The 27,951-nt window shown below is 40.8% G+C and overlaps 1 protein-coding gene across 1 annotated transcript in view; it reads right to left on the reverse strand.

The window, feature by feature from the left end:
- The window catches only part of PPP6R3 (protein phosphatase 6 regulatory subunit 3), a 94,893-nt gene that overhangs the window by 33,102 nt on the left and 33,840 nt on the right, over positions 1-27,951 (reverse strand). The window contains exons 2-6 of the mRNA XM_029912835.1: positions 26,076-26,236; positions 19,362-19,489; positions 15,904-16,136; positions 13,982-14,168; positions 10,884-11,021 (exon numbers count right to left, since the gene is read on the reverse strand). Coding sequence (XP_029768695.1) covers positions 10,884-11,021; positions 13,982-14,168; positions 15,904-16,136; positions 19,362-19,373 — 570 coding nt within the window. The 5' untranslated portion in view covers positions 19,374-19,489; positions 26,076-26,236. The remainder of the gene's footprint in view (positions 1-10,883; positions 11,022-13,981; positions 14,169-15,903; positions 16,137-19,361; positions 19,490-26,075; positions 26,237-27,951) is intronic.

Consider the following 27,951-nt stretch of genomic DNA (forward strand, 5'->3'; position numbering starts at 1 on the left):
TAGTGATATTGAATAAAAATGCAGTATTTTTCCTTTAAATCAGAGAAATATACAAAGCATAACCTGAGCATGTCGAAGGTCATCTATCACAATTTCTTTAGTAGCATTCTTATTCTTCAAATTAATATTTTTGTATAATAAATTCAAAATTTTCAGAGTAGATACCAAGAGTAGAACAGAAATGTGTAGTGCCAGTGACTACTGCTGGCCTATTATAATCTTTTGTGGAAAGTAATTAAATACAATTTATGAAAAAGGCATTCTATTTGCTTGGAGATAGTGGCATCACACTTGCCATTTTGCATTATAACTAGATAATGAACAACAATGTTGAGAGGTACTGGCTCCATATCTTCCAAACTTTCTTCCTTATTTTCTCAACTTATAGAAAAGAACTCTTCTCTATGAGAAAAATATATTACCGTACTGGACCTGAAGAAAAAGGAAATACCATGTACAGGCCTTGGGACCCCAGAAGGCTTATCTTCACATACTGGATGTGTACACATATCCCCAAACTCCAATGTATTAGTGCAAATAGCTAAAACGGTCAATGTAGCCCTCTGAGGAACATGTTACCAAACTGTTATTAAACAGCATTAAAAAAAGCTCCGTTGGCAAGTTAAGAATTTGTATCCGTGCACATAAAGAAATAAAATTCAACTTTTGGAATGGACTCCTGAGGCACTGGATGAGTGGCTCAGAGGCTTTTACAAACGTAAGTACACAAAATGTCATATAAAAGTGGGTCTCTTTCACTTATACAGATTCATCAGCAAATATATTAAAAACAATAACTCTCAAGCAAACCCCCTCCCCTAAAGCCTGGGGAGAGACTTCAAACTGCATGCTGAAGTGGTCAATGCATCTAGGTGCTGGCAAACCAAGGCAGGATTCATCTCAAGAAATCCTCCCCAAGTACATTCTGCCGAAACTCCCTGCCATTTATAATAAGGGAGCTCTAGCTCAAGTAGCTCTGCTGATCTCATACCATACTTGCTGCATTTGCAAAAGGCAGTATCTCAGGTTACCCACACCCAAACTATTCAGACCTTTGTAAGTGATAAATTCAGGGGGGGAAAAATGCAGTGCCATTAAATACCAGATCTGCAGTAATTTTCTATGCTTAGTTTCCTTTATGTGGATTGCGTTCTCCAGTGAAGACAATATTGTTAATTGAGAAGGAAGACGCTATCAGTGATGAGCTTTTCAAATCTTATTAGGTTAAAGTAGTTTTTAAAGTTTTGTTCATAACTATAAAAATTATTTTTTATAAAAAAAATTATAAATAAAATAAAATTTTATACATAAAAATTCAATACAACTCAAGTGCAAAGTATCTGATGTGCATTTGAAGGAAGCTACCCTTGGAAGCCTACCTTTATATAGAATATCCCTAATCTAAAGTGATTAGTTTTTTATTAAAACTAGTTACCTACCTTCCGTAACTGTTATTCTTCGAGATGTGTTGCTCATGTCCATTCCAAGTAGATGTGGGTGCACCGCGTGCGCGATTGTCGGAAGGTTTTTCCCCTAGTGGTACCCGCTGGGTCGGCTCTGGAGCCCCCTGGGGTGGCACCTTCGTGGCAAGGTACATAGGTCCCTGCCGACCCGGTGCCTCTTCAGTTCTTTCTTGCCAGATACTCCAACAGAGGGGAGGCAGGTTAGTCGTGGAATGACCATGAGCAACACATCTCGAAGAACAGTTATGTTAGGTATAGTAGGTAACCGTTTTTTCTTCAAGTGATTGCTCAGGTCAATCCCAAGTAGGTAACTCCTAAGCAGTTTCCCGGAGGGGTCAGAGTTCATCAAGTTGCAGACTCTACCAAATGCGGCATCAACCCTAGCCTGCTTTGTAATGGCACAGTGAGACGGAAAGGTATGGACAGACGACCACGTTGCTGCCCTGCGGATATCCTGAATGGGGTCCCGCACCAGGAACGCTGCAGATGAAGCCTCCACTCTGGTGGAGTGCGCCATCAATGCCGGGGCTGGAATCTTTGCCAGGTCATAGCACGTCCTGATGCAGGCCGTGATACAAGAATAAATTTGTTGGGATGAGATAGGAAGCCCTTTCATCCTTTCAGCGATAGCGTTGAACAGTTACATCGACTTTCTAAACAGCTTTGTATGCTCAATGTAAAAAGCCAGTACGTGTCTAATGTCCAGAGCATACGCGCCCTGTCACTGGCATGCAGGTTTGGGAAGAACACTGGCAGGAAAATGTGCTGATTTGCATGGAACTGCAAAACTAAACTACTTTGGGAAGAAAGGCCAGGTGTGGCCACAATTGCACCTTGTCCTTATAGAATCTCTATAAGGGGGCTCAGAAGTTAACGCTTTGAGCTCAGGCATCCTTCTGGCTGAAGTTATGGCCATAAGGAAAGCCACCTTCCAAGAGAGAGAGAGCAAAGAGCAGGTTGCTAGAGGCTCAAAGGGGGGGTCTCAGGAGCCTGGAGAAGACCAGGTTGAGGTCCGGGGGGGGAGGGGGGGGGGGTGGAAATCAGTCGCCGCACCTGTGGGTAGTGTGTCTAGCTCCTTAAGGAAGTGTCCAGGTGCACCTTAATTGACGAGACCGCCAGCCCCTGTTGCTTTAAGTAGAGTAACTAGTCCAGTATAAAAGGGGATTGAGGATTGGAGCGGAGAGGGTACCCTTCTACGAGGACCAAATAGAGAACAGTTTCGACTTGGCCAGATAAGTGGAGCGAGTGGAGGGTTTTCTACTGCTCAGAAGAACCTCCCTAACCAAGTCGGAGCACTGAAACTCTAACAAGTTCAGCTATGGAGTTTCCATGCTGTGAGGTGGAGAGATTCCAGATTGGGATGCTGGAGGCAGCCGTGGTCCTTCGTGATGAGGTTCGGAATCATGGGTGTGTCCACCGAGAGGTCTAACATCGTGGAGAACCAGTGTTGGTGGGGCCATGCTGGTGCTACAAGAATAAGCCATGTCTTGTCTTGCCAGTCCTTGAGGAGGACTTTGTGGATAAGAGGGAAGAGTAAGAACACATACAGAAGTCTTCCTACACATGAGAGGACTAGCGTCCCAACCACAAGGGGGTTCTCGGGTGACCAAGGAGGCCGATGGAGGCACACGGACCAACATGGCCCCATACCTCAGCACTTGGGCCTGGTGATAGGTTCATGCTGTCCAAAAGGGCTGAGTCGGCCCCTGCCATTGAGGGGGTCAGGACATTATAGGCACCGGTTGCCCCTCATCCCGCCTGTGGCAGCGCTGGAGCGGTACTGGCTCCGGCGAGACACGTAGGAGTCCGCCTCTAAATCCGAAGAAAAGTCTGAGCCCAACCATGGTGGAGCGGACCCAGACAGTGCTGTGGAATGGTGCCATATCATAGTGGACTTGCCCTGTGGCAGACAAGTGTCGGTGCCGCTGTTGGTGCTGGTACACGGGCTGATGGGATAGGAGACTGTGCAGTCATGGCAATCAGATCCCTTGATGCCTCAAATGTGTCCGGCGTGGAAGGAAGACCCCGATCCTCCTCCAGTTCCTCCCGCCCCAGGGAGTCCACCAGGACCAAACTGACGGACCTCACCATGAGGCTGGAGTCGATGCTGCCGGTATAGGTAGGCCCGAGGCCGAGTGTCCCGACGCGGGACGCACCCAACTAGTGCCCGCATGCTCTGATGGCTTGGTAGGGGAGTGCCCCCATCAGCCTTTTTGTTCTTATGCAGCATTGGTGACTGCAAGCAGTGCTGCACACTGGAGCTGGTTATCTGTGTCGGGGAATGGCGGTGCCGGGGCTCCTTAGATGAGTCTTTCCTCGGCACTGAAGCCTCCTGCACAGAAGCCGGGGAACTGCATACTGAAGTTCCCGGTGCTGGATCCAACACCGCCACGGGGCGAAGGGCTGACTCCATGAGGAGGACTTTCAGCCGAGAGTACCACTCCTTTTTAGTTCTGGAGGTAAAGCCCCTGCAGATTTTGCACCTGTCGGACTGGTGACTTTCACCCAGGCACTTGAGACAGCAATTGTGTGGGTCCTCTTTGGCCATGGCTTTAAGGCACAACCCGCATGACTCGAAGCCCTGAGACTGAGGCATGCCCCGTGGAAAGGGTTATGGGGGGAAACCCCAAATGTAAAACTAACTAACATACTAAACTACAACTAAAGCTATATAACTATTTACAGATAGACAAGAAAGAAGAACACTAGGGAAGCACTTGCAAACTCGAGAGAGAGCTGTTCCAATGACTGTCACTGGTGGTCAGAAGGAACTGAAGAGATGGCGGGTTGGCAGGGACCTATATACGCAGCCATGAAGGTGTCACTCCAGGGGGCTCCACAGCCAACCCAACGGGTACCGCTAGGGGAAAAACCTTCCGATGATCATGCACACGACGTGCACACACCTACTTGGAATTGACATGAGCAATCACTCGGAGAAGCTCTTTTATAATGGTGGTAATTTTCTAGATACTAAAAACATTTTCTCCATGAACACATAAGACCATACAGCATGTTAGAAAGGTTACTGGCAGCAGGTTATATCTAGGACTTAAGTTCACTTAGGGACAGAACAAAAATGCCTACAGTAACTCCTCACTTAACATAGTCCAGGTTAACGTTGTTTTGTTGTTACGTCCCTGATCCTAACCCTCGGTGGCCCTACGGATCAGCAACTCCCCCCTCCTTCCCGCCCACAGCAACCAGCTGTTTCACGGTCATTCAGAAGGCTCTTGGGCAGGAGGGAGGAGCAAGGACGCAATGCGCAGCCTCCCCCCCCCCGCCCTGAGCCTCCTGAACGCCCACAAAACAGCTGATTGGTGCGGGCGGGCGACACGGGGGCGGGGACGGACGGACGCTGCGCGCCATGTCCTCGCTCCTCCCCCCATCCTCCACAGAGCCCCCTGAACACCACAAAAGAGCTGATTGCTGTGGGTGGGAGACCTGTAGCCTCCCCGCTGCCTGCAGCAATCAGCTGTTTCATTGTATTTAGGAGACTGGGGGGGGGGGGAAGAAGAGGAGTGAGGATGCGCTCAGAGGAGGGGGATGGGCCTGGGCCAGAGCCAGGGCTTGAGCATCCTCCCTTCCCCCGGCACTTTGGAAAGTCAGTGCCTGGGCAACCATGCATGCGCCGTCCGGAGGAGGGAGTGGTGCAAGTAGAAATCATTTCTTGCCAGTACTGCACTCATGGGAGTGACACAAGGGGTGGGGGGCACGTGACCTCCCCACATGACCCTCTGTGTGACTCCTCTCCGCGCCGCCCCCAGCTCGGGGCCCCACCTTCTGGCAAGTGAAGGGAAATCTGTTCTCACTGTGAAAGATGGTGTTTGGAGTCATATGGGCAAGTTACCTGTCCATCAGCCTCACCCATATTCTAGTTAGAACGTTCACAGGAAAAGTCCATTAAGTGTAGACAGGCGTTTTCCAGGGTCCACTGTGAGCTAAGTGTTCCTTAATGGGCCATTCAACTTGACTTGTCTCTTCATGTGCTAGCTAAATACCTTATGGGCATTACCACAGGAGCAAACGTATAGTAAACATAGCTAATATTCATAACTTCAGATATCAAGATGATACATGCATAGAAATAGCATAATCAAAAGTACCAGCTATTTCACGTACATGACTATTCCCAAAAGAGATTCTGAAAAATCACACCACATACCTGAGATCCTATGTGCCAGCACCATTCCCCACTGGAGTTTTGTTATCTGTTATGTAAGAACAGAGATGGAGCCAGTGACATGACTCTGTTTAGCCTAAAAGGGCAAGGTTCATTCTTATCTGTTCAGGTGTGACTGAGCCTTTAGTCAGTGAGGGCATATGGGCACACATTCAGGTTAATGGGCTTCAGTGTTCCTTTGCAGTTAACTTTTTAAAGTTCAGAAACCTAGTATGTACTGAGGTGGTTTAAAGCATAGCACAGGTTTTTAGGTTTCCAAATCTGTGAACCTCTGCCTCTGAGATTTTATTATTAATTTTATTTTATTTTATTTATTTGCTGGTCAATGTGGGAGGGTATCCTCTCCACCCTCTGCTCATGAGGTTATGCATGTGTCTTGTAGCACTCTTCTGAACACCAGTTGGAAGGAATTTTTTTTTCAGTAAATGTGGACTGATTCTTTTCTCTTAGAAGGCATGTCATTTTTTTCAGGTACAGACTGATTAACACAGAAAACAATTGGGGCTGTTAAACTTTCTTCAAATTCCATAGAAAATTAAATTCAACTATATTTTCCAGAACAGTGATGAAAAGGGTGTTTGTATATACAAACATGAACATGCTTAACTACTCACTTTCCCCCAAATATAGTATTTCTGTCTGTTTATATGGAATGTGTGAGTTGGGTGAGGAGCCATTTCAGCATATGTATGACTTATTAAAAGACACATTTTAAGTCGAACTGTATCCTAAACTGCATTATGGTATTGTACCCAAAAATTGCATTCAATGGGAGATTCAACTTCCTTTATAGGAACAGAGCAGACTCCTGAAACTCTTACCACAAAAGTGGTCCATAGTCATGCAAATAGTCCCATTGTCTTCAATGGGATTGATCAAATGATTATGGGTTTACAGGATTAGGTTCCAAGTTTGTAAATTGTTCTGGATGAAACAGACAATGCTAGAGCTGTCAGATCAGACGGAGCTTCATTCGAATAAAGGTGGGCAGATGTGAGGATAAGTCTTAGCTCCGTTGCTAAGATGAGGAACATGTTTTCAGAAAAGTTCTTCGCAGATTCCTGAGCCAGCTGCTTTAAGGCCATCAGTTATAATCTTCACTTATAGTTCTCTCACCCACAAAACTGGGAAATAAGGCATTTGTTTTCTTTGCTTTGGTGCTCCAGTTCCACTTAACAAAATGCATGTTAGAATTCTTCTTTGGAGACAAAACTAGTCTAATGTCCACTGGGGACAACACCTGATTCCCATCAGGCTGCCAGAACTGGGCTGACATGAGAATCCAAACATCCTCTGGTCAGTGCAAGCAGAGACTTTCCTCTAATGATTTGGACTTGATGTGATGCAGTATGAATGTCATGGATAATTCAGACCAATGGGGATAAAACAGAATCAAAAACACTGTTTAAACACCTTCCGTCCCCCCCACCCCTCCCCTCTTGAGGACTTCTGACCAACTTAACAGCACAATATATATGCTAAGAAACTTAAACAAACAAAGCCTTTAAGTTTGTTACCATATGTATTGTGCTTTTAAAGCCATATAAAGAATGAATGCCCTCCCTAGCCCCAAGCATAGCCCCACCCCATCCCTCCGGAGGTGGGGGCTAGCCCCAAGTCTTTCCAGTACCCTGTACCTGCTAAAAACCTCTTGCCAGTACTGCATACTGGAGGGTACCACCCTACTTGCACTACTGTGCACACTCCAGAGGGATAGCGTGGGTTCATCATCATGTTGAGTTTCCCCAGGGAAGTGTTTGCAGCCTCTGCTGTGTCTCCTCCCTCAGTGCTGCCTTGTAGAGTGTGAGGCTACACTAACAACAACATGTTTACCCTTGAGGGCTCAGCAGAGTGCTAGTTCATCATTTAGCAGCAAGGCATTCGCTGGGAAATATCCCACCTGATATCAACACGGTTGCATTAGGAGAAGCTCAGGGAGCTCGTGAGCAGGACCCCAGACAATCCTCTGATTAGTGACTGCAGGAAGATTTGGGGAAAGGGGAGCTGCTAACGTGTGTGAGCAAGAAACAGAAAGGGCTCAAGGAGCTGAGATAGGACATTGCTCCAGTGGCCCTGTGCAAGTCTGTTTTAAATGTAATGGTGGAGGGCTATGTATCGCTCTTCATGCAGATCGGGCGGAAACTACTATAGCAACAGACATACTAGACTATAGTAAACACTTACATTCCCAAGAGAAGACAGTGCCCGGATTTAAAGCAGCTAAAGACCGCCTAACCTTGCTTTTAGGTGGTAATGCTACCGGAGACATGAAGATGAAACCGCTGACAGCGTACCAATCCGAAACACCACGAGCTCTCAAGAGATTTTCAAAGGAACACCTTCTGGTCATTTGGACATCCAATAAGGCGGCATGGATAACTGTTTTTTTCAGAATGGCTGACTCTCTATGCCGTCCCTGCATGGAAGGAATATTGTGCCAAGGAAAATCTTGATTTCAAGATTTTATTACTTATTGATAATGCACCAGCTCATCCAATCAACCTGGACGACCTGTGTGAAAACGTTAAAGTTGTCTTTCTGCCACCTAACACCACATCACTCATCCAACCCACGGACCAAGGCACCATTGCTGCATTTAAAGGGTATTACTTACACCGTACTTTTGACCAGCTCATCAGAGGCACCGATGGGGAAGGCAAGCCTACAATTCGGAAATTTTGGCGTGATTATAACATCCGCAAGTGCATCGATAACATCGGTGAGTCCTCGGCTGAAGTTACTCAGGCATGCATGAATGGTGTGTGGGGAAAGCTGTGGCCTGAACGTGTCAAAGACTTAATAGGATTTAAAGATGTCGTCCCCGCTATGAAGAAAGTTATCCTTGGCTTGGCCATGAAAGCAGGTTTTGATGAGGTGGAAGAAGCTGACGTTACACAGCTTCTGCAATCACAAGGAGAAGAGCTAACCAATGAAAATCTGATGCAACTAGAGGTTATGAGAGCAATGGAACAAGAGGGCCAAGAAGTAAAAGAACCACCAATCCATCAAAATTTGACTGCCAAACATCTTTCTGAAGCTTTCCAAATGATTGAAGCTGCTGGCTTGCAAATCCTTAGTGATGATGATCCTAACAGGGAACACAGCTCCGAAGTGGTTAGGGGAGCTGGTCATGCAATGAATTGCTATAAAGAAATTTACAGAGCGGGGTGGGGGGGGGGAGGGAAAGCAAAACAATCTCTAGATGTGCTTTTTCGAGTTGGAAAGGTTCAGCAAGAGGAGCAGCCAGACGATCCACCCTCTTCCACCCTCGGACTCCACCACCTCGACCAAGTTTCATCATCATCATTGCTGATTACAGTATTAAATTGTTTAAAATTGTTTAAAATTTATACTTTATATGTATACAATGTCTTTTGTATGGCAGAAAAAAATTCCCTGGAACCTAACCCTCCTCCATTTACATTAATTCTTATGGGGATATTGGATTCACTTAACATCGTTTCACTTAAAGTCGCATTTTTCAAGAACATAACTACAAAGTTAAGCAAGGAGTTACCGTACAATCAATTCACAGTCACTATTAAAAAAAAGCCCATAACTTAGTTGTAGGAGTACTACAGTACCCAGAAATATAGTACAGTATCTTGCCTATACAGTACTTGATTCAGGTCATGTTATTAGTACCTCTTTCAAGCACTAGTATCACACAAGTTTTGTTTGTTTCTAAAAAAGCCACATTTGTGGCAACCTGCCACAAATACACAGCAATTCAAATACAAGACTCCAAAATGAACAGTTGTGAACTACTCAGCATAATATTTAAAAAGTTCACGGTATTCCTGAATTCCTAGAGCTTTACAGATTATGGAACTACATCTAGATACCACGTATTTAATTGAGGCTTTAAACAGGTCACGCTGATCTCATAGTTGTGCAATCCTAACTCATGCACATGTTTGAAACATTAGGTTTCCTAATACAAAAAGCTATAGTTCCAGTTACAATGGAGATCAGAACTATATTTTACAAAAGGCCCAAAGCTGAACTTTAAAGATGCAAAGAAACAATTACGTCAAAGAAACCACCACCACCCACCACCACCATATGAGGCTTTCAAAAAAAGCCTTCTTTACATGAATAACTTCAGGGAAAAAAAGCATAGATAGTTTCTCAGAGTATCAAGGTAACATTAATAAAGGGTTGTACATTTTGTTGCTTCTGTAGGAACAATGCTTTGCACACACGAGGGGCTCCCAGAATCCCTCCATTCTCCCACACAAGTTCCCCTTATTATTGTGTTACATCCAAAACAGAGGCCAGTAGTCTCAGAAGTGCTTTGCTGGTACTGGTATATCAGTATATAATAGTGGCAAAGTGTTGCTAGTGTAGATATACCAGGTCACAAAACCCACATCTCACACTCCTGAGCAAGATAACTACTATGCTGGCATACATTTGTAGTTCAGACCTGAACAATCAGAGAAATGCCATCAAGAGTAGGGCCTTGCTTAGCATGGCCACCAAGAGATAAAGAAGTAGAACCTGACCAATTTACAGTGCAAGTTTGAAGACTGACCAATTAGTTAGGGAAGTTTGAAGACTGACTTAATGAAACTGGTGCAAACTGACACCAGTTTAAAACTGACAAGCTAAACCAGTAACAGTTTTAAACTGATATAAGTGTGACCACACTTGGGGTTTGCACCAGTTTAACCATGACCTGGTCTAACACTGTTTTACCAGCATAACTATATTGGTAGTGGGTTTTTTTTTAAATTAAATTAATTTTACGCCAGCAGAACTCCCCTAATGTAGATATAATTATACTGACCTATCTTATTTCAGTTTAATAAAGTGAAATAAGCTATACCAACTTAACTTCATCTACACTAGCTATACTAGTAGAACTGCATCTACAACAGGGTTTTTGCTGCTTTAACTATATTGGCATAGTTAAACCAGCAGAATTTAAGTGTAGACAAGGCCTAATTGGTTTAAAAACAACAATTAAAATGACCACAAACTGTTTAGGCCAAATCTTTAGAAGGCAGTTTAAAACACAAGGGTCTGAGTTAAACAGATGTTAAAAACAAACTGGGAGAAGAGAAGTCTTGTGAGAGATTAGTCACTCTTGCAATTTCTATTTAAACACAGGAGTTTACACCAGTGCCACCATATACGTTTAAACCACGTGAAGTTAAACTAAACTAGCGTAACAGACAGGTCCTAAGAGTTCACCCATGCCAACCACTATAACAAGTCATAATTTTACTTACATTTAATACTTCTTGCCTGGGCTGTGGAGGTTCTATACAAGTAAGCAGCCTGAGCAACAAGTCCATAATAGCAGAGGTCCCTATGTGCTTTATAATGAGGTCTACAAAATCATGTTTTTTCTTTAAGAAATCCACAATCTAGAAGAAATAATAAAAAAAACAAGTTTACATTTTGCTGCAAGTACTTTTTCTTTATTTCCCCTAGTAGATTAGTATTTCAAATATGTTCTGTTTCACAAGTTTTGAGAGTGGTGAAGGCAGGAGAAGAGATTTCTGAACAAAATGTTCACCCATCTAGAGTGGACAATCCAAAATTAGGCAGACTTTTTAACACTGTCCTTTTAAACTAAAGAAGAACAGTTTAAAGCACTTCAAGCAGATCTTTAGTTGTGTTAACACCTTATTTCTCTTTTTTTATTTAGTCATTTACTTGTTGAATTTCATTTAGCTTGGACAATGAAAACCAAGCCTATTCCACTTTCAGATTCTTAGTGCTGCATTATTTGCATTTTAAACACTGCAGGGGATTATTTAAAAACTTTTCATTGGAACTGCAAAGTGTGGAAACATTTCTTATTTTTATTTGGCTTATCTACAAAATTTAAGAAGTTGTGTATGACAAATAGAAATGTGGGCCAAGGAGATTTTTTTGGTGGTGCTGAGTCAAGTAAGTAGATTTCTTTAGAGTCTTCCCAGAGCAATAATTTGAATAAGAGAAGAATACTGTAAATCTCAATTGGCACTCCGTGGAAACACACAAATTAAGTTATCATGACTGTTAGAAGATTATGGGAATCCTTTATGCTGAGGATAGTTTCTAAAGCAATTCATAAAATTAAAGCAAGCATTGACACAAAGCATTTAAAACATTAAGTGACGCAGCATGAACAGAACTGCATTGTGAGAGTACTTTGTAACAGACTAGTTCACACCTGTTAACAGGTAACCAGATACCACTATGCATGCTATCTAGCCACTGAAATCCAATGCATTAGATCAGTATCATAGAAGTCATTCAATTTGTCTGGCACTTTCTTCAGCTACGTCCCAAAATTTGCCCTTTCCCAAAACTTAAGTTCTTGAAAATTGCTTCACAAAATATGGTTCCACTAGCTACAGCAAAATTTTTATAACGGTTGTGGAAACCCACAGAGAGATTTATCAATAGGCTTTCTTTTTTTTTTTTTTATAAGGAAGATGCTCCTTCACCCATAAGGCCAACAATAATCAGATAGTTTTACCCAAAACTGTTCTTGAAGTGTGTCAGGAAAGAGCAAGTTTTCCTAGGGAGATGTGGTATGTGTTAGGGGAGCAGACAGTACTGAACCACAAGGGGAAGGAGGATAGAACCCCAATGGAACAGGATATTGTCCTGGCATCACAGGAGAAAGAGGACACTTATTCTTGATAGCTTCTCTATGATATTTAAGGAGTCAGAGGTAGAGGATCCCAGCTGCTGGGACCAGTTACAGTTCTGTGGTCTGCTCCACTTTAGACCAAGTTCTTGCTTGCGCACAGACCTCTTCACACAAAGAGCTTTAAAAATAAAAATAATTAAAAAAAAAGAAAATGGAGGGGAGAAGGAGATGAGTAAGATGGGAGGCCCCTATAAGAGCTGTCGTGCCCATCTTACCTCTGCAAAGCAATGATAAGCTAAACAAATGGGGATAGCAATAGTGAGCTGTAAGATGGTACTGCAGCCCTCACATTTCCTGCAGCAACTCTCTTCTTTCTCCGCCACCACTCCTGACTTTAACATACTATTGGAACCACAAATATCCATGCTGAAAAAAAAACAGGTCTGAAAGCTATACTGTGGCTGTGTCTACACAGCCACAAATTGAATTGCATAATTCATCACTGCTCCAACGCCACTGGTAATAGCAACAAAGGAAGCTGTAGTGCAGACTGAGCTCAGGCACGATTAGATGACCTGGTGGGAAAACCCTGAGCCCTGTCTATACATTACAGCTTCCACCAGTCGAGCTATACTGGTGGTGAATTACACCCCCAAATTTTGCCCAGAGAGAAGGCAAAAGGCACATCTATTCTACAAGTAGAACCTTACAGGGAATTTTTCTTACGATAGGGTTCCATTATCTAGTGTAGGCCACATCATTTAGCATGAACCATGCTGGAGTCATGGACCATCTACAGGTTTAGCTTTAAAGTACTATCCACACTACTAAAAAAGAACTACTTTATCTACACCAGGGACAACCTTCCTGTACCCTGATCCAACACTTTACTATACAAAAAACCCACAAAAACAATTCTCTTTCTGGCAATAGCAGCTCAGGCAATATAGAAAAGCTACCCAGAATCTACTTACACAAGAATAACTAGTGTGGTAAGCATGGATAGGCCATGGCTCTTCACACACCACAGTACAATGAAAAATGCTTTGTGCACTCTGCAAACAGTTAGTTACAGTTATCAGAACCATGCAAAAATTTAAGTAGGCTCTATCTGTGGTCTGTGAATAGGCCTAAACAGACTACAAGTGATACTGATACACTGCTGCTATCATCAGATCATTAAGCACAAGAGACTAGTAACAAGACACAGAATGGGTGATTTCTAGCAGTGCTAATGACATTGCCTATATTGGAGAGGATGGATTTGAATATACAGAAAAGGAATCTTACTGAACTGAGACAAACTGAAGAGGTTATTTTCAAATATTTTGTAAAGGTTGCACTATACAAGAATTTTACAAAGGGGATTAGATGATCATGATAGTCCCTTCTGGCCTTAAAAAAACCTATTAAACCTCTTTAACTAAGGGATGGTGACAGCAAGCAGTCAATTCAGGAGTGGGCGGAAGAAAATACTTCCCCTTAGTAACACATTTCTGACCAGACAGCTGTTCTGATAAACAAAGTTAGGACAAGATAAGTCAGTGTGAGTTACCCAGATTGTGTTATATTCTTAGTGCTCATCTCTACTAGAAAACTTTCAATTGTCATGGGAAAAGTGAATCCGGTTGCTTGATTCAGCTACAACCTTTTAAAATGGTAGCCCTACAGGAGGAGGGCATCTCAATGTTGCAGCTATTGAAGCACATGCTACAAACGGAAGAGCTTGTAAATATTTACCTGTTCCGGTTTTCTGCTGATAAGAATACTTAGCACCTTGCTGAAGAAACTGGCCAATAAAGGGTTGAGGGGGGATTCATTTAATAGGAAGCTGTACAGTTTCATAAGTAAGGACTCTTCTTCTCCCAGTCTATCATTGATCTGCGAGACATCTGACGTAAGCAGCTCACAAGATATATTCGGATACCTAGAAAAAAAAGGGACACCTTCCATCACTCATGCTTATAAAACAAATATTACACAGTAAAATATGGAATCAAAATGAAGCAGTTTGGAGGGCTTGTTGGACAGATATGGAAAACCATAAGGCTGCTGATTTGCAGAGAGTTGGGTAAATTAGTCTAAATATAAATTTACTGGTCTGTAAAAAGGTTTTATGCTTTTATTCTGAGATCAGGCTTCTCCAGTCTCCCACTATACTGCAGCAGTACAGATATCATACAAGTTGAGTGTCAGAAGCAATACAAATAGTATATGGTGGGCTTTTAGCTTAATATCTACTGGTTAGCCCTCCTGTCTGAGGACTAACCTCCCCACTTCAGAAACCATTTCCCATTTTGTCTTGGGGGGGGGGGGGGAAAGAGGTGGGATCGATTCACGTGTCAGCAAGCGAAGAACAGATAGTCCTGATACTCTGTTTTATTCCCAGAGTTCATATGAAGACCACAAAGTCAGCATGATGATTTCTGGATCAATAATATTTCTAACGTTTTTAATAGGTTTGTTAAAAAAGTCTCCCTAATTCAGGCAGCAGCATCTCTCACAAAACCCTACCAAGTTGACTAGATTGCCTCATGCCAAGTTAGAAACAAAAAAACTGGGACAGTTTTTGGATAGTTTAATCTAAAATACTACAACATACACAATATCTACATGCAAAACAACATAAGGCTTTATCCACTTTACACTGGGTAGCTATATAGCAAAAAACAATTTTCCAGTATTTTAGTAACAAAGGTATGCAGACCCACAGTCCTGTGCATTTATTCACTTACATTTATTTCTTTTAAAAAATGCCTCTAAGTGCTTTAAAAACAAATTTAAACAAACCAATAGTTAGCATATGGACTTATTTTAACTGCATGGATATCACACAGTAAGAGCTGTGGGACAGCATCTCAGTTACTTTAGTTAAACATACCTTAATCTCTACCCAAAACTTAACTAGAAGCCACAGCAAACTATGGAGGCCTGACGTAACATACTCTTTGCCTGAAATACTGCTTATTAAGATGGCAGCCACATTATGCCCTTAGTTTTCAAGTGATCATCAGGTGCAGCTCCATGTACAGTGCACTGAAATTGCCTAAGCCAGATGGAAGAAGTGCTTGGATAACTGTAGCAAGGTATATAAATAAAAGTCTGAACCCTTTTTTGCCAAACAAATGAAAAACGGTTCTTGGCCACATCTGCAGGTTCATATTTCCACACTGAAGGTTTATAATTCGAGATTAACCACATTCCCTTACAGCGGTGATAAAATCTCTACCATTCATCCACAATGATCTTCACTAGCCATTAACAACATGGGTACAACAAGTGTTTGATTGGGTGGTATATTCCCCACAAATCCCTATTAGTATCACTCTATTTCTAATGCTACAACAAGGAGTGAGGCTTTCTAGACAGTCACTTGAGATATTCCCTTCAATGGACCCTTTCACCTTTTGGGCACCAAATCAATTTAGGGGGAGTTTTCAGAGGAAGAGGGGGGCTTAACCATACTAAATCTATAAGAATTAATAGGAGTCATGATGTTAAGTAGCATAAAACACTCTGAAAATGCAAGACTTACTATAAAGCAGAAGACAGAACCTTTAAGAGCATACCAGTGCCACTACAGACTGGCCTACAGGAATTAAATACAGATTTTTCTTCTCTCTACCCCTCCCCAATCTCACAGAAAAGTAGTGTTTTCCTACTTGTATCTGATCTTTTCATCCATGTCTTGAGGTGGTTCTTCTATAATAAATGAAACTAAATCTTCCAGACATTCTGATTTCAACAGAAACTCTATAAGTTTGCGATTCTGAGCTTTGCATTCCTGCAAAACATCCTCCTCGTCCATCAATTCCTTCAGCGTTACATCTTCTCTTTCTAGAAGTGTGTCTATGTGGGATGACGAATGGAGATCAAATTTCCAAAACATGCTGGTCTGGACAAGAAGAAAAGCATATGTAGAGTGTTAATTTACTAATTTATTTTAACAGTTAATAACTTGTAGTTCTCCCCAACAAAAAGCCATGAACTCCATTATATCCATTTCATAGCCTCTAAACCCCAAAGGAACCTGAATACATAATAAAGACACCTCTAAAGCTTGAACAAGACACACATTATCAGATGCTGAAAGATTCTGCATGGACTATAGCTGGGGTATTTTACTGTAATTCACAAGTGCTGAATGATAAGCCAATGTTTTAACTCTTCAACAAAATTAGCTAGATCCAGAATTTGAAGATTCTGGAAGGACATGACATGTTAATGCTGTGTGAAAGAAAAAGCTAACTCTGTTCCTAATTTTTTTGATTTCTCTTGTACTCTGTTAGGTATATTTGTATAAAAAACAGGGGTTTTGTTCATTGGTCCATTTGCTTATGCCCCATTTCAATCACAATCTTCAGTAAGGGTCAGATTCAGACCACCTGCTGAGCAGCTGACAGGGCTCTTTTTTGGACAGAGAAAGGTGCCAGAAGCTTCCCCCAATACTCCCTAAGACTGGCAGAGCTAATGCTCTGGCACACATACATACTCCCTAGGAGGCTGCAGAAGGAATTCTTGTTGACAGTAAGAATTTTTCATAGGTGCTCCAGCCAGAACTCAGGCTTGTTGCACGGATATTGCCCTTGGTACCCTCAGGCTTGTACTCTTGCCCTAAGTGATCTTGCACATAAATGCTGTTAAAGGCAATTGTGATAATCAAAGAAGGAATTACAACTTCAGATGGATAGGATAAAAAACTCCTGCTTTTATGCATATATCCTTAATAAACCACCACAAGCACGCCGTCCCCAACAAGTTACGACTATAGGATTTGAAACTACTACTAGAGTTATTTCCATAAGACATCATCTGGTCTTAAAGGAAATTCTTTTTCATTCACATACGATGAAGGAAGTAGACTCAAGGGGATTTTAAAGCTAGACCCAGTAATTAAAAGAAAGGTTTTCTTCCGGCCAAATTGAGTCTGAAATAGCATCGTTTTAAACAGTCTATAGAGAACAGTATGAAACATTAAAATTTTGTAACAGGTACCTTTACAATTAGAGGCCTAAGCACCAAATTTTCACTACTGCAGTACATTAGTGGCAACAGTATTAGCTTTCTTAAGGGATGAGGGATATACAGAGACAAACAACGAGGAGTCCTTGTGGCACCTTAGAGACTAACAGATTTATTTGGGCATAAGATTTCGTGGGCTAAACCCCACTTAATCAGATGCATAGAGTGGAAAATACAGGAGCAGGTATAAATACATGAAAAGATGTGAATTGTCTTACCAAGTGTGAGGTTAGTCTAAAGAGACAGTTCAATTGACAGCAGGATACCAAGGGAGGAAAAATAACTTTTTTTAAGTGGTAATGAGAGTGGACATTTCAGACAGTTGACAAGAAGGTGTGAGTAACAATAGGGGGAAATTAGGTTTAGGTTTTGTAATGACCCAAACCACTCCCAGTCTTTATTCAGGCCTAATCTGATGGTGTCCAGTTTGCAAATTAATTCCAGTTCCGCAGTTTCACGTTGGAGTCTGTTTTTGAGTTTTTGTTGAAGAATTGCCACTTTTAGGTCAGACCAACAAAAAAAACTTCAAAAACACAGACTCCAACGTGAAACTGCAGAACTGGAATTAATTTGCAAACTGGACACCATCAGAATAGGCCTGAATAAAGACTGGGAGTGGCTGGGTCATTACAAAACATAAACCTAATTTCCCCCTACTATTACTCACACCTTCTTGTCAACTGTCTGAAATGGCCACACTCATTACCACTTAAAAAAAGTTATTTTTCCTCCCTTGGTATCCTGCTGTCAATTGAACTGTCTCATTAGACTAACCTCACACTTGGTAAGACAATTCACATCTTTTCATGTATTTATACCTGCTCCTGTATTTTCCACTCTATGCATCTGGTGGGTTCTAGCCCATGAAAGCTAATGCCCAAATAAATCTGTTAGTCTCTAAGGTGCCACAAGGACTCATTGTTTTTTGCTGATACAGACTAACAGCTACCACTCTGAAACCATACAGAGACATGTATACTTTAGCAGAAGTGTCCTGTGAGCTGTACTTTTTGGTATTCAAAATCAGTTTTAGAGTGCACAGGCAACAAACCCAAACTGTATATTATGCATTTGTCAGACATGCGCCTAATAGAGCCTACAAAAAATTTAAATTAAACGTTTCATCCACAATACCTAGAATGCAGTCAATTTACTTACAAATAAAATCTGTATATATAGTAATTTCTGGAAAAAAGTTAAGGATTTAGCATGTAAATCAAGTCTAGCTGACACGAAGTGTCAGAGTTCAGCATCACAGTATATCTATCTATATATCAAGGCAAATATTTTTCACAACACCTAGCATAACAGGGTCATTAGGTGTTGTTACTACTAAATTACATTATAATAAGGTTTTGTGTGTACACCATGCCTATTTTAAATATATTTAGCCAGGGCAATATTGTTTTCCAGTGTAACACGCAAATCTCTCTTAAACACCCCATATTAATCTTAAGAATGTTTACAGCATCCAACAAAAAATTAAACTTTTGTTTCCTGGTTAAAAAAAATTTACTGGGGTCACTGAAACTGATACGAGAAAGCAGTAAGTGAAAGTTTTAATTTAACATATACTATCATTTTGAATCATCTGAGACCCCATGCAAGAATTAAAAAAGCAAGTACAGATAAGATGTTAAGAATCAATTAGACAGAAGAACAATCTTACCTACCAGTTAAATTAGTAAGTTTACAAGAGTAGTCAGAATCCATACATTTGATTTTATTTACAATAGATGTGTTAGCTTGTAATTTGACTTAAGTTTATTATATAATTGTTTTCAAAAACATTGGCTTATTTGTTGTTACAGCTCTGCAACCATTTACTATGGACAAATATAACAGGTGTATTGTTGACCCAGCAGCAAATGTATATTTCAGTCCCATTACATAGGATCAACTACCCATACCCACCCCCCCCCATAATTAATACAAGTTGGAGCTTTGCAAGTAGCAGCTATTAGTGTTAAGAATGCCAGACATAAATCCCTCTGCAATGACTGACGAAGAGACACTCACCCAAGCCTCCTTTCAAAATCTGTTTCAATAATTTCATTGAAAATAAACTTAACAATGGATAATAAGAGAAAAGGCATACTACTGCAAACATGTTACTGCGTTATTTCACAAACTGTCTCCCAGGCAAGCTGTGTTAGGGGTGCTCCCTCAACATGGCAGGTGCTGAGCAGAGATTATTCCATCACTTTCCAACAGGAGCCCAGGTCCCTTGGAATAAGGAAAAATAAACACCGTAAAATGTGCCAAAGGGGAAGTCCAGGAACCCTGAAGAGAAGAGAACTTTCTTAAAAGTATGATTGGCAGTTACCTAGAGGACTTAGAGCAGTTCCAAATGAGCACAGCAACTTTGAAAAACAGGCAAGTGACGAGTCCATCTCTACTGATAGTTTTCTTCTACCTCCTCCCCCACCAAAGATTCCTATTCTTTAAAGGGGAACTTTCATGTATGGTTACACAATCCTACTCCCATTGACCGCAACAGGAGTAGAATTAGGCCCAATACATCCACAGCCCAAAAAGAGTCATTCATTATAGCTTGCTCTTTAGATTTTCAACCATCTCCAAAGCCCAATTTGTACTCAAAGTTGCTCTCAGTATCAGTGAGAGCGCCTAAAAACATGCTTGTTGCTTTCAATTCAAGATACAAAATTTGAGACTTTAAACATGAAGCATGCTCAAAACTAAGTATCAACACAAGCAACTGCTTCAGGATAACTTTATAAGAGTCACTCTTAGAATTGAGAAGGTTTAAAAAAAAATGAATACCATGGAAGTCGACAGCTGGCAAAATAGCTCTAAGAGCATGATTAACATCACCTATAACATTTCGCTAGTTAGCTTTGTTTGTTGTCTCTTTTCAGACAGACTACACAAGCCCAATAAGATGCCTATGTGTCACCATAAACTTGTAGTGTGTGTTTTTCAGAAGTTCTCTTAACTCACTTTTTTTAAAAACAGACCAAGTTAGTGCAAAATAACGTAGTTCAAAATCCCAAATGAACTGGAATTAAACGTTTGGAGAAGCTACAGCTTCTCTACTAGTAAAGGTTTCAACCAACTTAACTTCCAAAATTGGGTTGGCCAGGAAATTGCCCAATTTACTCTGAAAGGAAGAGACAGTACCTACAAACTGCGAAGAAAGTGTCACTATCTGAATTATAGATCATTAAGAAGTTAGGCTGGTTCGAAATTTTAACTTGCTGATGTTTATTTGCTTCCCTTTAGCAAAGCAGTTATCCTTTCAAACATTCCATACAGCAGAGTCTCCTTGAAAATTCACATGCCTGTTGTAGCTGAAGAAAGGGTATTGCAATCAGGCAAAGTTAATAATTTTTACTGAGAGTGGTCTGCGGCTCTGTCTTGCTCCCTGTGTGGTCAATGAGAATTTGCCACGGTCTTCAGTGGGAGCAAGATTGGTAACTATGTGCATCAGTATGTTACCTTCCATTGGGTGGTAGAAGCTTAGAAAGGACGTGAGAGCCAAAGATTTTCTTTCACTTCAAGAGATAGCCACCCATGTTTTGGAGTTATAGGACCAGGTGTGGCAGATGTGTGCAGTTTATTAATGTTAGATGGAAGCCTTCCCGTAGTTGGCTGATTTTGATCCTCTAAAAAATAAAATATCCTCATACTTGCAAATGTTTAAGATTCAGAACACATTCGTTTTCAACAAAAGCTTTGAATAAGCTGAGCATTTTAAGACAAAAATGGCTCCTCTAAAGTTTTGCAGTGTCTTGACAAAGGTAGTAAGTCTGTGGCAGAACCGGGAACAGAACCCCAATCTCAAGTAGTAGGCCCATGTCTCAAGTACTAGTCAGGTGCCTCTCAGGCAATTTTATTCAAATCTCTAATTAGGTCTGCTGTAAAAGTCAGTAATGCTTACCTACATTTGAAAGTGCACTGAAATCTCCTATACAAGTGCAAAGCATGATTAGCTACTCCATTTTTCTGAGTAACTAAAGGCCAGAGAGAGAGACAGAGACACTCTCTTGAATAGGAAACACTGAAACCTAAAAGGGTTCGACAGACAGAGACTACTCTATGTCCTGCATCTGCTAACTTGATAGGATCTCTTTTTAAAAATCTGCATTTAACATGGAGATAAGATGTGCATGTTAGCTACAGAGCCTATCACATGAGGACTGAACAAGATGGGTCTCCACAGAAGGCCCATCTCAGATCGACCAAGGTGAGAAGGGAACTATTTCAACTGTCTAGCCAGAGATCCCATAATCTGGAATTTTTAGAAGAGTAGGACTGACCATACAGAAAGCTGTATTAAAAAGTTGCATGGCTACACATTCATGACTCAGGAAGTGTGAAAACTATGATTGCACATTCAACAATAATATATATGCATTACAATGGTCTTGTATGATCACACAACTACTTATCTTATGGTACAAGATATCATACAAATTCCTCCCCGCCTCCTATACACATGCAGGTGTGCATGAAACAACCTATCACCAGTCACGCTAGACACTGGAACTTACTACTAATGACAGACCCTAACCCATAGACTAAAGAATCACTATCTCTAGCTCAGGGCAGCCGCAGGTTCTTACCTTCCTTGCAGACCAACTAGTTGAGGAAAACACGACTGCTAGCTTAGCAGAGTGCAGATAACTTTCAAACAACCCACAGGAGGGACAGAAGAGGCCATGGAAGTTAAGAGGAGAGGAACTCCACTACTGCATATCTAAAGAAGGTTGCATGATATTATGGAGATGCAGTAGCTTTTACAGGGTTAAGGTTACAATCTGTGTCCTATTGTAAAGAAAGTTCTCCCCCTCTCCCATTACCCCCCACCCCCAAAAAAATCCTCATGGGTTTTCATCAACTAGAATTTGAACTGACATTTCTGAATATACTAAGTTAGAGAGATGTATAAAGTAGCTCCTTTTCAAAGTTTTAAATGTTTATGTCCCTTTGCCAGTCCAATGGTATATCACATCAAGATTCTCCACAAGTAGATTTTATTCACTAATGCTAGGCAGCCTCACTGTATTTAAAATCCATTAACAGTAATTAGATAGCACAGTGATAAATGCTTTATAAATGCTTATTAAGCAGATATGTTTTGAACTGGCTTGTGAGAATTTTTAAAAGCAAGCATAATCAGATTTTTAATGGATATTATTTGAAAATTAGATAAATGCTTATTAGTAAAGCTGACAAAAGAAAAAGCCAGAGAATACATTCTACAACTGCCACTAATTACCAATTTTTTTCAGTAAGGACATTGGGGTAATGCTGTCTATAAGCAGTACATTTTCACTGACAGATTCCCCACTCCCCTATAGCAATTTTGAGATCACTAGGGTAAATATGGCTACTGGTTTCCAGCATTTATTGTATTTTGGCCAGTGCCCATCACACCTTTAAACATAAGTATGGGTCACCCAAGATGCAAAAAAAGTTCAATGCAAAGGCTACCAGAAGCTTCCAAAAAATCCAATGAAACTTCATTTGAATAACCAGTTAAAGCCATTAGATGACATATGTACTTACTCACCATACTTAAACAAACAAAAAGTGAATTGTTGATTACGAGTTACAACTCCCACAAATATTAACAATGCATTTAGAAATGCATATTCTCTCAAGTCACCACTAATTAAACTATGACCCAAAAATAAATGCTACTCTTTCATGAATGTCAACTGACTACAAAACTCAAAACTCCATAACTTTTCAAGTCCATACATACAGATTATTTTACATTCAAGAAACAGAATTTTTGATAAAGAAATCATTGCTATCTTAAGTAAGTTCCCGGCCAATGGGAGCTCTGGGTGCAGCACCTGGGGTGGGAGCAGCGTCCAGAGCAGAGCCCCCTGGCTTCCCCTACGCGTAGGAGCTGGAGAGGGACCATGTCCGCTGCTTCCAGGAGCCGTGTGGAGCAGCCCCCAATCGTGCTCCCTGGCTGGAGCGCCGGAGCGGGGCAAGCCCCAGACCCCATTCCCCAGCAGAAGCTCAAGGGCTGGATTAAAACGGCTGGCGGCCCAGATCTGGCCCACAGGCCATAGTTTGCCCACCCCCGGTACATCAATTCCTTGCTTTTCGTCCAAATTTCTTAAGTGATTGAAAAATTACTTATACCCAGAAGCCTTAGTATGATTTTTTTAAACAATCATTTTTTTTTTACATAAAGGAAAGCAATGCTATGGTAAATTTTTATATTATGCTTCTCAAATTAAAATGATTACATTTTCACCTTTGTTACATTCTACAGAACAGGAAAAGAAAAGAGTGAGGATCCTAGAGTAAGGCTCCTAAAGTATTATTCAATATTAAAACCATAGCTACTGTTTCAAATTCAAGATACAGCTGTACTGATTTACGTGTTCAGGAGTCCTTCACTCTTAGCAAATAAATGTAACTTGTACCTTAAGAAAAATAGTCATGTATAGTGGAGTTTTTATAGTTCAATCTTTTTGGGTACACAGAAGTGAGGTGATAAAAACAAACATGCTATTCTCTGTTACTACGATGAAAAAGAGTTCAAGCTCTTTGCATTCTAGGAAACCACAGGATATGTTCTGCTTCACACAAAGTGGTTAATACATATTCAAGTGTACTGCTCTGGTTGCAGTGTTAAAATATTGGATATATCAAATGAAAGTACTGCATCTTCTTTCCAGCAGAGTCCAAAATCCTTATGATTCCAGAGCTGCCTTTGGTTATGTAGGCAAAGTGTTTTCTAGTCCCACATTGTGAAGCTTTTATTAGTTTTGTTGACTGAACTGTGTCTTAAGTTTGACCTTTAATCACAATTTATCATACATCTCATCTTTAACTGCATAATTTCTGCACTCAAAAGCTTTCCCCTTAAAATGTACCTAGCTGCTCTTAAGCAAATTGAGAATGAAAAACTCCTATTTGGTTCCATTGTTCAGACTGAACTAGTAAAATATGCCTCTATTAAAAATGCTAAAAAGACAGAACAGGCACATTCCACAGATATAGGGTTGAATACCATTCTCTTAAAAGAAGACACTCTTGCTCTGTCCTGCTATGTTCGTGGAATATTCAACAGGTTGCTTAGAAAGAACGTGGTTACTTCCTAATGTGAGTGAATATGTATTTTCCCAGTTGAACAGCAGCTGATCTTCTAGCTAGATCACAACTTTGTATAAGTGTATACAGACCCTCATTAAGACTTATTGCTGAAGCCCCCAAATATACACTGCTCTGACCTAGTAAGTATACAAACACAGTCCAAACTAGTTAATATTTACTAACAAAAGTATTGGATACCTAGATTATTACAACTTGTTATGTAATCTAGCTTGTCTTCACTATTACTACGTTATCAATGAAATTACGAGTTTTGAGACAAAAGAAGCAAATGTCTCTTTGTTAATTCCCCCACTCCACCACAGTATCTACAAAGCTACTGGCAAAGATGCTGAATTAGTTCGGACTCTTAATTTAAACACAAGTGTAAATAAAAACTGAATCACCCACTCCAGATGTGAACAGGGCTGGTTCCCTAGTAGCAATAAAAAAATATGAGAAATGCTATGAGAAATTAAGAAATGCTATTTGCTAGGTTTAGAACATTTTTGCTTTCCCACCACCTAATACAATAATATAGTCTACTAATGGGAATAAAGTATCACAGTGCCTTCTGCTAAGCAGACTGTTCGTTTATGTTTTAGAAGTGTGCAAGGTGCTTAGCTATGCAGTCTTAGTAATTTTACAATTTGTCAGTAGTCTCAGTATAGTGTGTGCACAGGTTGCTGCAAAAAGTGAATTCAGATGCAGAAGTAGACTGGAATATCACTATTATTTCAAATGTTGATAGCAAGACCCTCTGATGGAAGAGTGTTGTCCACAAAAGTGTGCATCAATCCATGAACACATTTGTTCAGAAACAATTTCTTCCAGCACACAGAGAATGGATGCTGTGAATGCTGGATAGCTACCATTTCTTCTGTGATAGAACCAATAGCAAAAGAACTAGTAAAGGATTTGATTACACAGTACTGAAATGTGGGCCTTGTGTTCTCAAATGAAGTCAAAGAACAACTGACTTTTTAAAATGGGCTGTTTAAAAATATAGATTTACTGGCGCTCCCTACACTACTGGACCAAAAGATGGTAAAATTCCTTCCCTCTCCCCCAGTCACTGCTTTGAAAGAGATTCAAATGACCTTCCTGAAGTCCCCAAATTTCCCCAAAACTTGAGCACTATGCCTGGCTTAGTTTAAAACAAATACCTCACAATTGGGGGGGTGGGGAGGGAACCACAACAAAACAGAGTAAACAAACTGAATCTGCATTAACAGTCTTGGTACCCCATGCCAGATACCAGTGGCAACTGTGAAACTTCCTAGCACAAACCCCAATAGTTTAAAATATCCATTGTAAAACCAATAATAAGGTCATCACAATGCTACATTTGCGACAACGTGGATAGGGGTCATCCAGACGTGATAGTGGTGACAGCGGTACAGGATACAAAGGAAAACAGCCAGCTAGGAAGAAAAAGAGAAAAATGACTCGAAGAAAGCTGCAAAGGAAAGAAGGAAGGGCTTGGCTACAGAAGAGATAAACTGCAAAAAGGGGAAAACAGCTAAAGGAAAACAGTTGAGTCCTACAAAAATAATGTAAGTAAGCCTTTCTGACGGGGAGAGGTATCAGGGAGAAAGAAAAGATGACAGACTAAAGCACTTAGGAACCACCAAATGTTTAAACCGATGCCTTATGGTGGCAGGAGGGGAGAGAAGGGGAGGAGGGAGAGAAGTTGTCCCCATAGATGAAATTTAATAGGAATGTTTCTTACCTGTTAACAAAAGTTTTAAAAAGGTTAAGAAAACTAAACGATTTGTATTCTCTGTGGCTCCTTGCCCATTACAGGATATCCTGGCAACAGCAAAATCTTTCAATCTACAATATTAGCAGATTAGCAGGACTGAATTAGGTTAAGATGAAGTAGATTTCTTCCTATAAGAAAAAAACAAAACATTTTATAATTTCATAATGTTAACAGGTTTCCATTAAACAGCTCAAATAGCAGTAATAACATGAAGGTGCTGAGTTCCAAGCTACTAGGGATTGAGAATATGAAGGAAGAGAGGGAGGGAGGAGACTTGCTTGGAAGAAATTGATCCTGATCCCGTAAGTCATATTTTTTACACAGATAGTCTTTTGAACAATTCTAGAAGAAAGCTGTTGTCGCTGTTCCTAGTCTGTTCAATATTCCCCCTTTTCTCTGCCATCTCCTGTTTTGAATAAAGATTTGGGTATTTTTCATATTGTTGTGGGTATATGAAACTATCTTGAACAATTTTGACCCTCCATGATTGAAGACTATGTATTTAAGACACTGCTTTTTACCTTCAAAAAGGAAAAAAAATCTGGTCAATACCTGTAATTGTGTGTCTTTGAGGATCTCATCTGACTGAATTTATACTCACCTGCCTGCAGTCCCTCAGATTTAGGGAGCAGAGCAAGATTTTCTACTTTTTTTTATGGTCTTGCTCTATCATGACTATGTTTGAAAATCTATTATACTAAGTGCTGATCTACACAAAACTTGTATGAAAATAAAGAGATGCACATTAAAAAGAGATTTAGTTATTTTGGCACAAGTCTGCGTGGGCACTTCAGAATAAAATAAAAGTGGCTAAAGTTAGTTTACCTAAGGTTGGACAAATCAATTTTAGCCACTTATTATGAAGTAAGGGTGGCCACACAGATTTGCACTGAACAAAAACCATGTTTTAAAACAGGTTTTGTTAAATTGCTGTAAGCCAGGTCTCCTAAGTGACCAGTCCTTAGAATTGGGAGAGTTCTTAGTTTGCCACTCAAAGGAATATAGATACTGAGGCAACAGCAGTTGGTCTCAGAACAAGGCTCACCTGCTTGTGCCTCAAAGTGACAAATGGAAAATTTCTTACGAATAATTTCTTTTGTTAGCAGCATCGCCCACAGTTCTTGATATCGGGGCTGCTTTCCTCTCTCTGCAGCTCGTGCAGGCGGATCAGCATTTTGGAGCTGCATGGTCTGGCCATGTCCCCTCAACTCCTGGCTGCTTCCAGGAGAGTTATTCTCAAACTGTAAAACATGCCTATCATTAACAAATATTCTAGAGATAAAGTAACGTTCATTAGACCAAGGAAGATGATCTCATGGTAACAATTTCACTTTATACTCAACCCTTGACTCATGAGCCATCCAGGGGTGGGTAGAATTGTGGGAGAGACTGCTATCAGAAAGGAAATCATCAGTAAGAAATTTTCCATTCTGCAGCCCAGCATCTCCCACAATTCTTGACCACTAGGAAGTAGCAAGCAGATGTAGAGAGGGTTATAGAAAAGATCAGAAAGGAAAGGAAAAACAGTATCCCTCCCCATCTAGAATATTTGCTCCAAAGGCAAAACAATTTCCAGGTCACTACATGCAGTACCTTCCTGCCAAAAGGATACCTCTGCAGAGCACAGGAAGTCCACCTTGTAGTGTTTTGACAAAAAATGGTAGCATTTGACCAGGTGGCCATCTTACAAAATTTCCACAGTGGATGCATTAGCTCTTTCTGCTCAAGAGGTCTCCAGGGATCACATGGCGTGTGCCCTGACACAATCTCCAATGCCTTGTACTCTTTCACAGTGCATGGTCTAATCTATCTCACAGTAGAGGATTTGGAAGTTCTGATTCCT

Source organism: Terrapene carolina, unplaced genomic scaffold, assembly GCF_002925995.2.
Source record: "Terrapene carolina triunguis isolate 2854851 unplaced genomic scaffold, T_m_triunguis-2.0 Scaffold250, whole genome shotgun sequence".
Taxonomy (NCBI): Eukaryota; Metazoa; Chordata; order Testudines; family Emydidae; genus Terrapene; species Terrapene triunguis.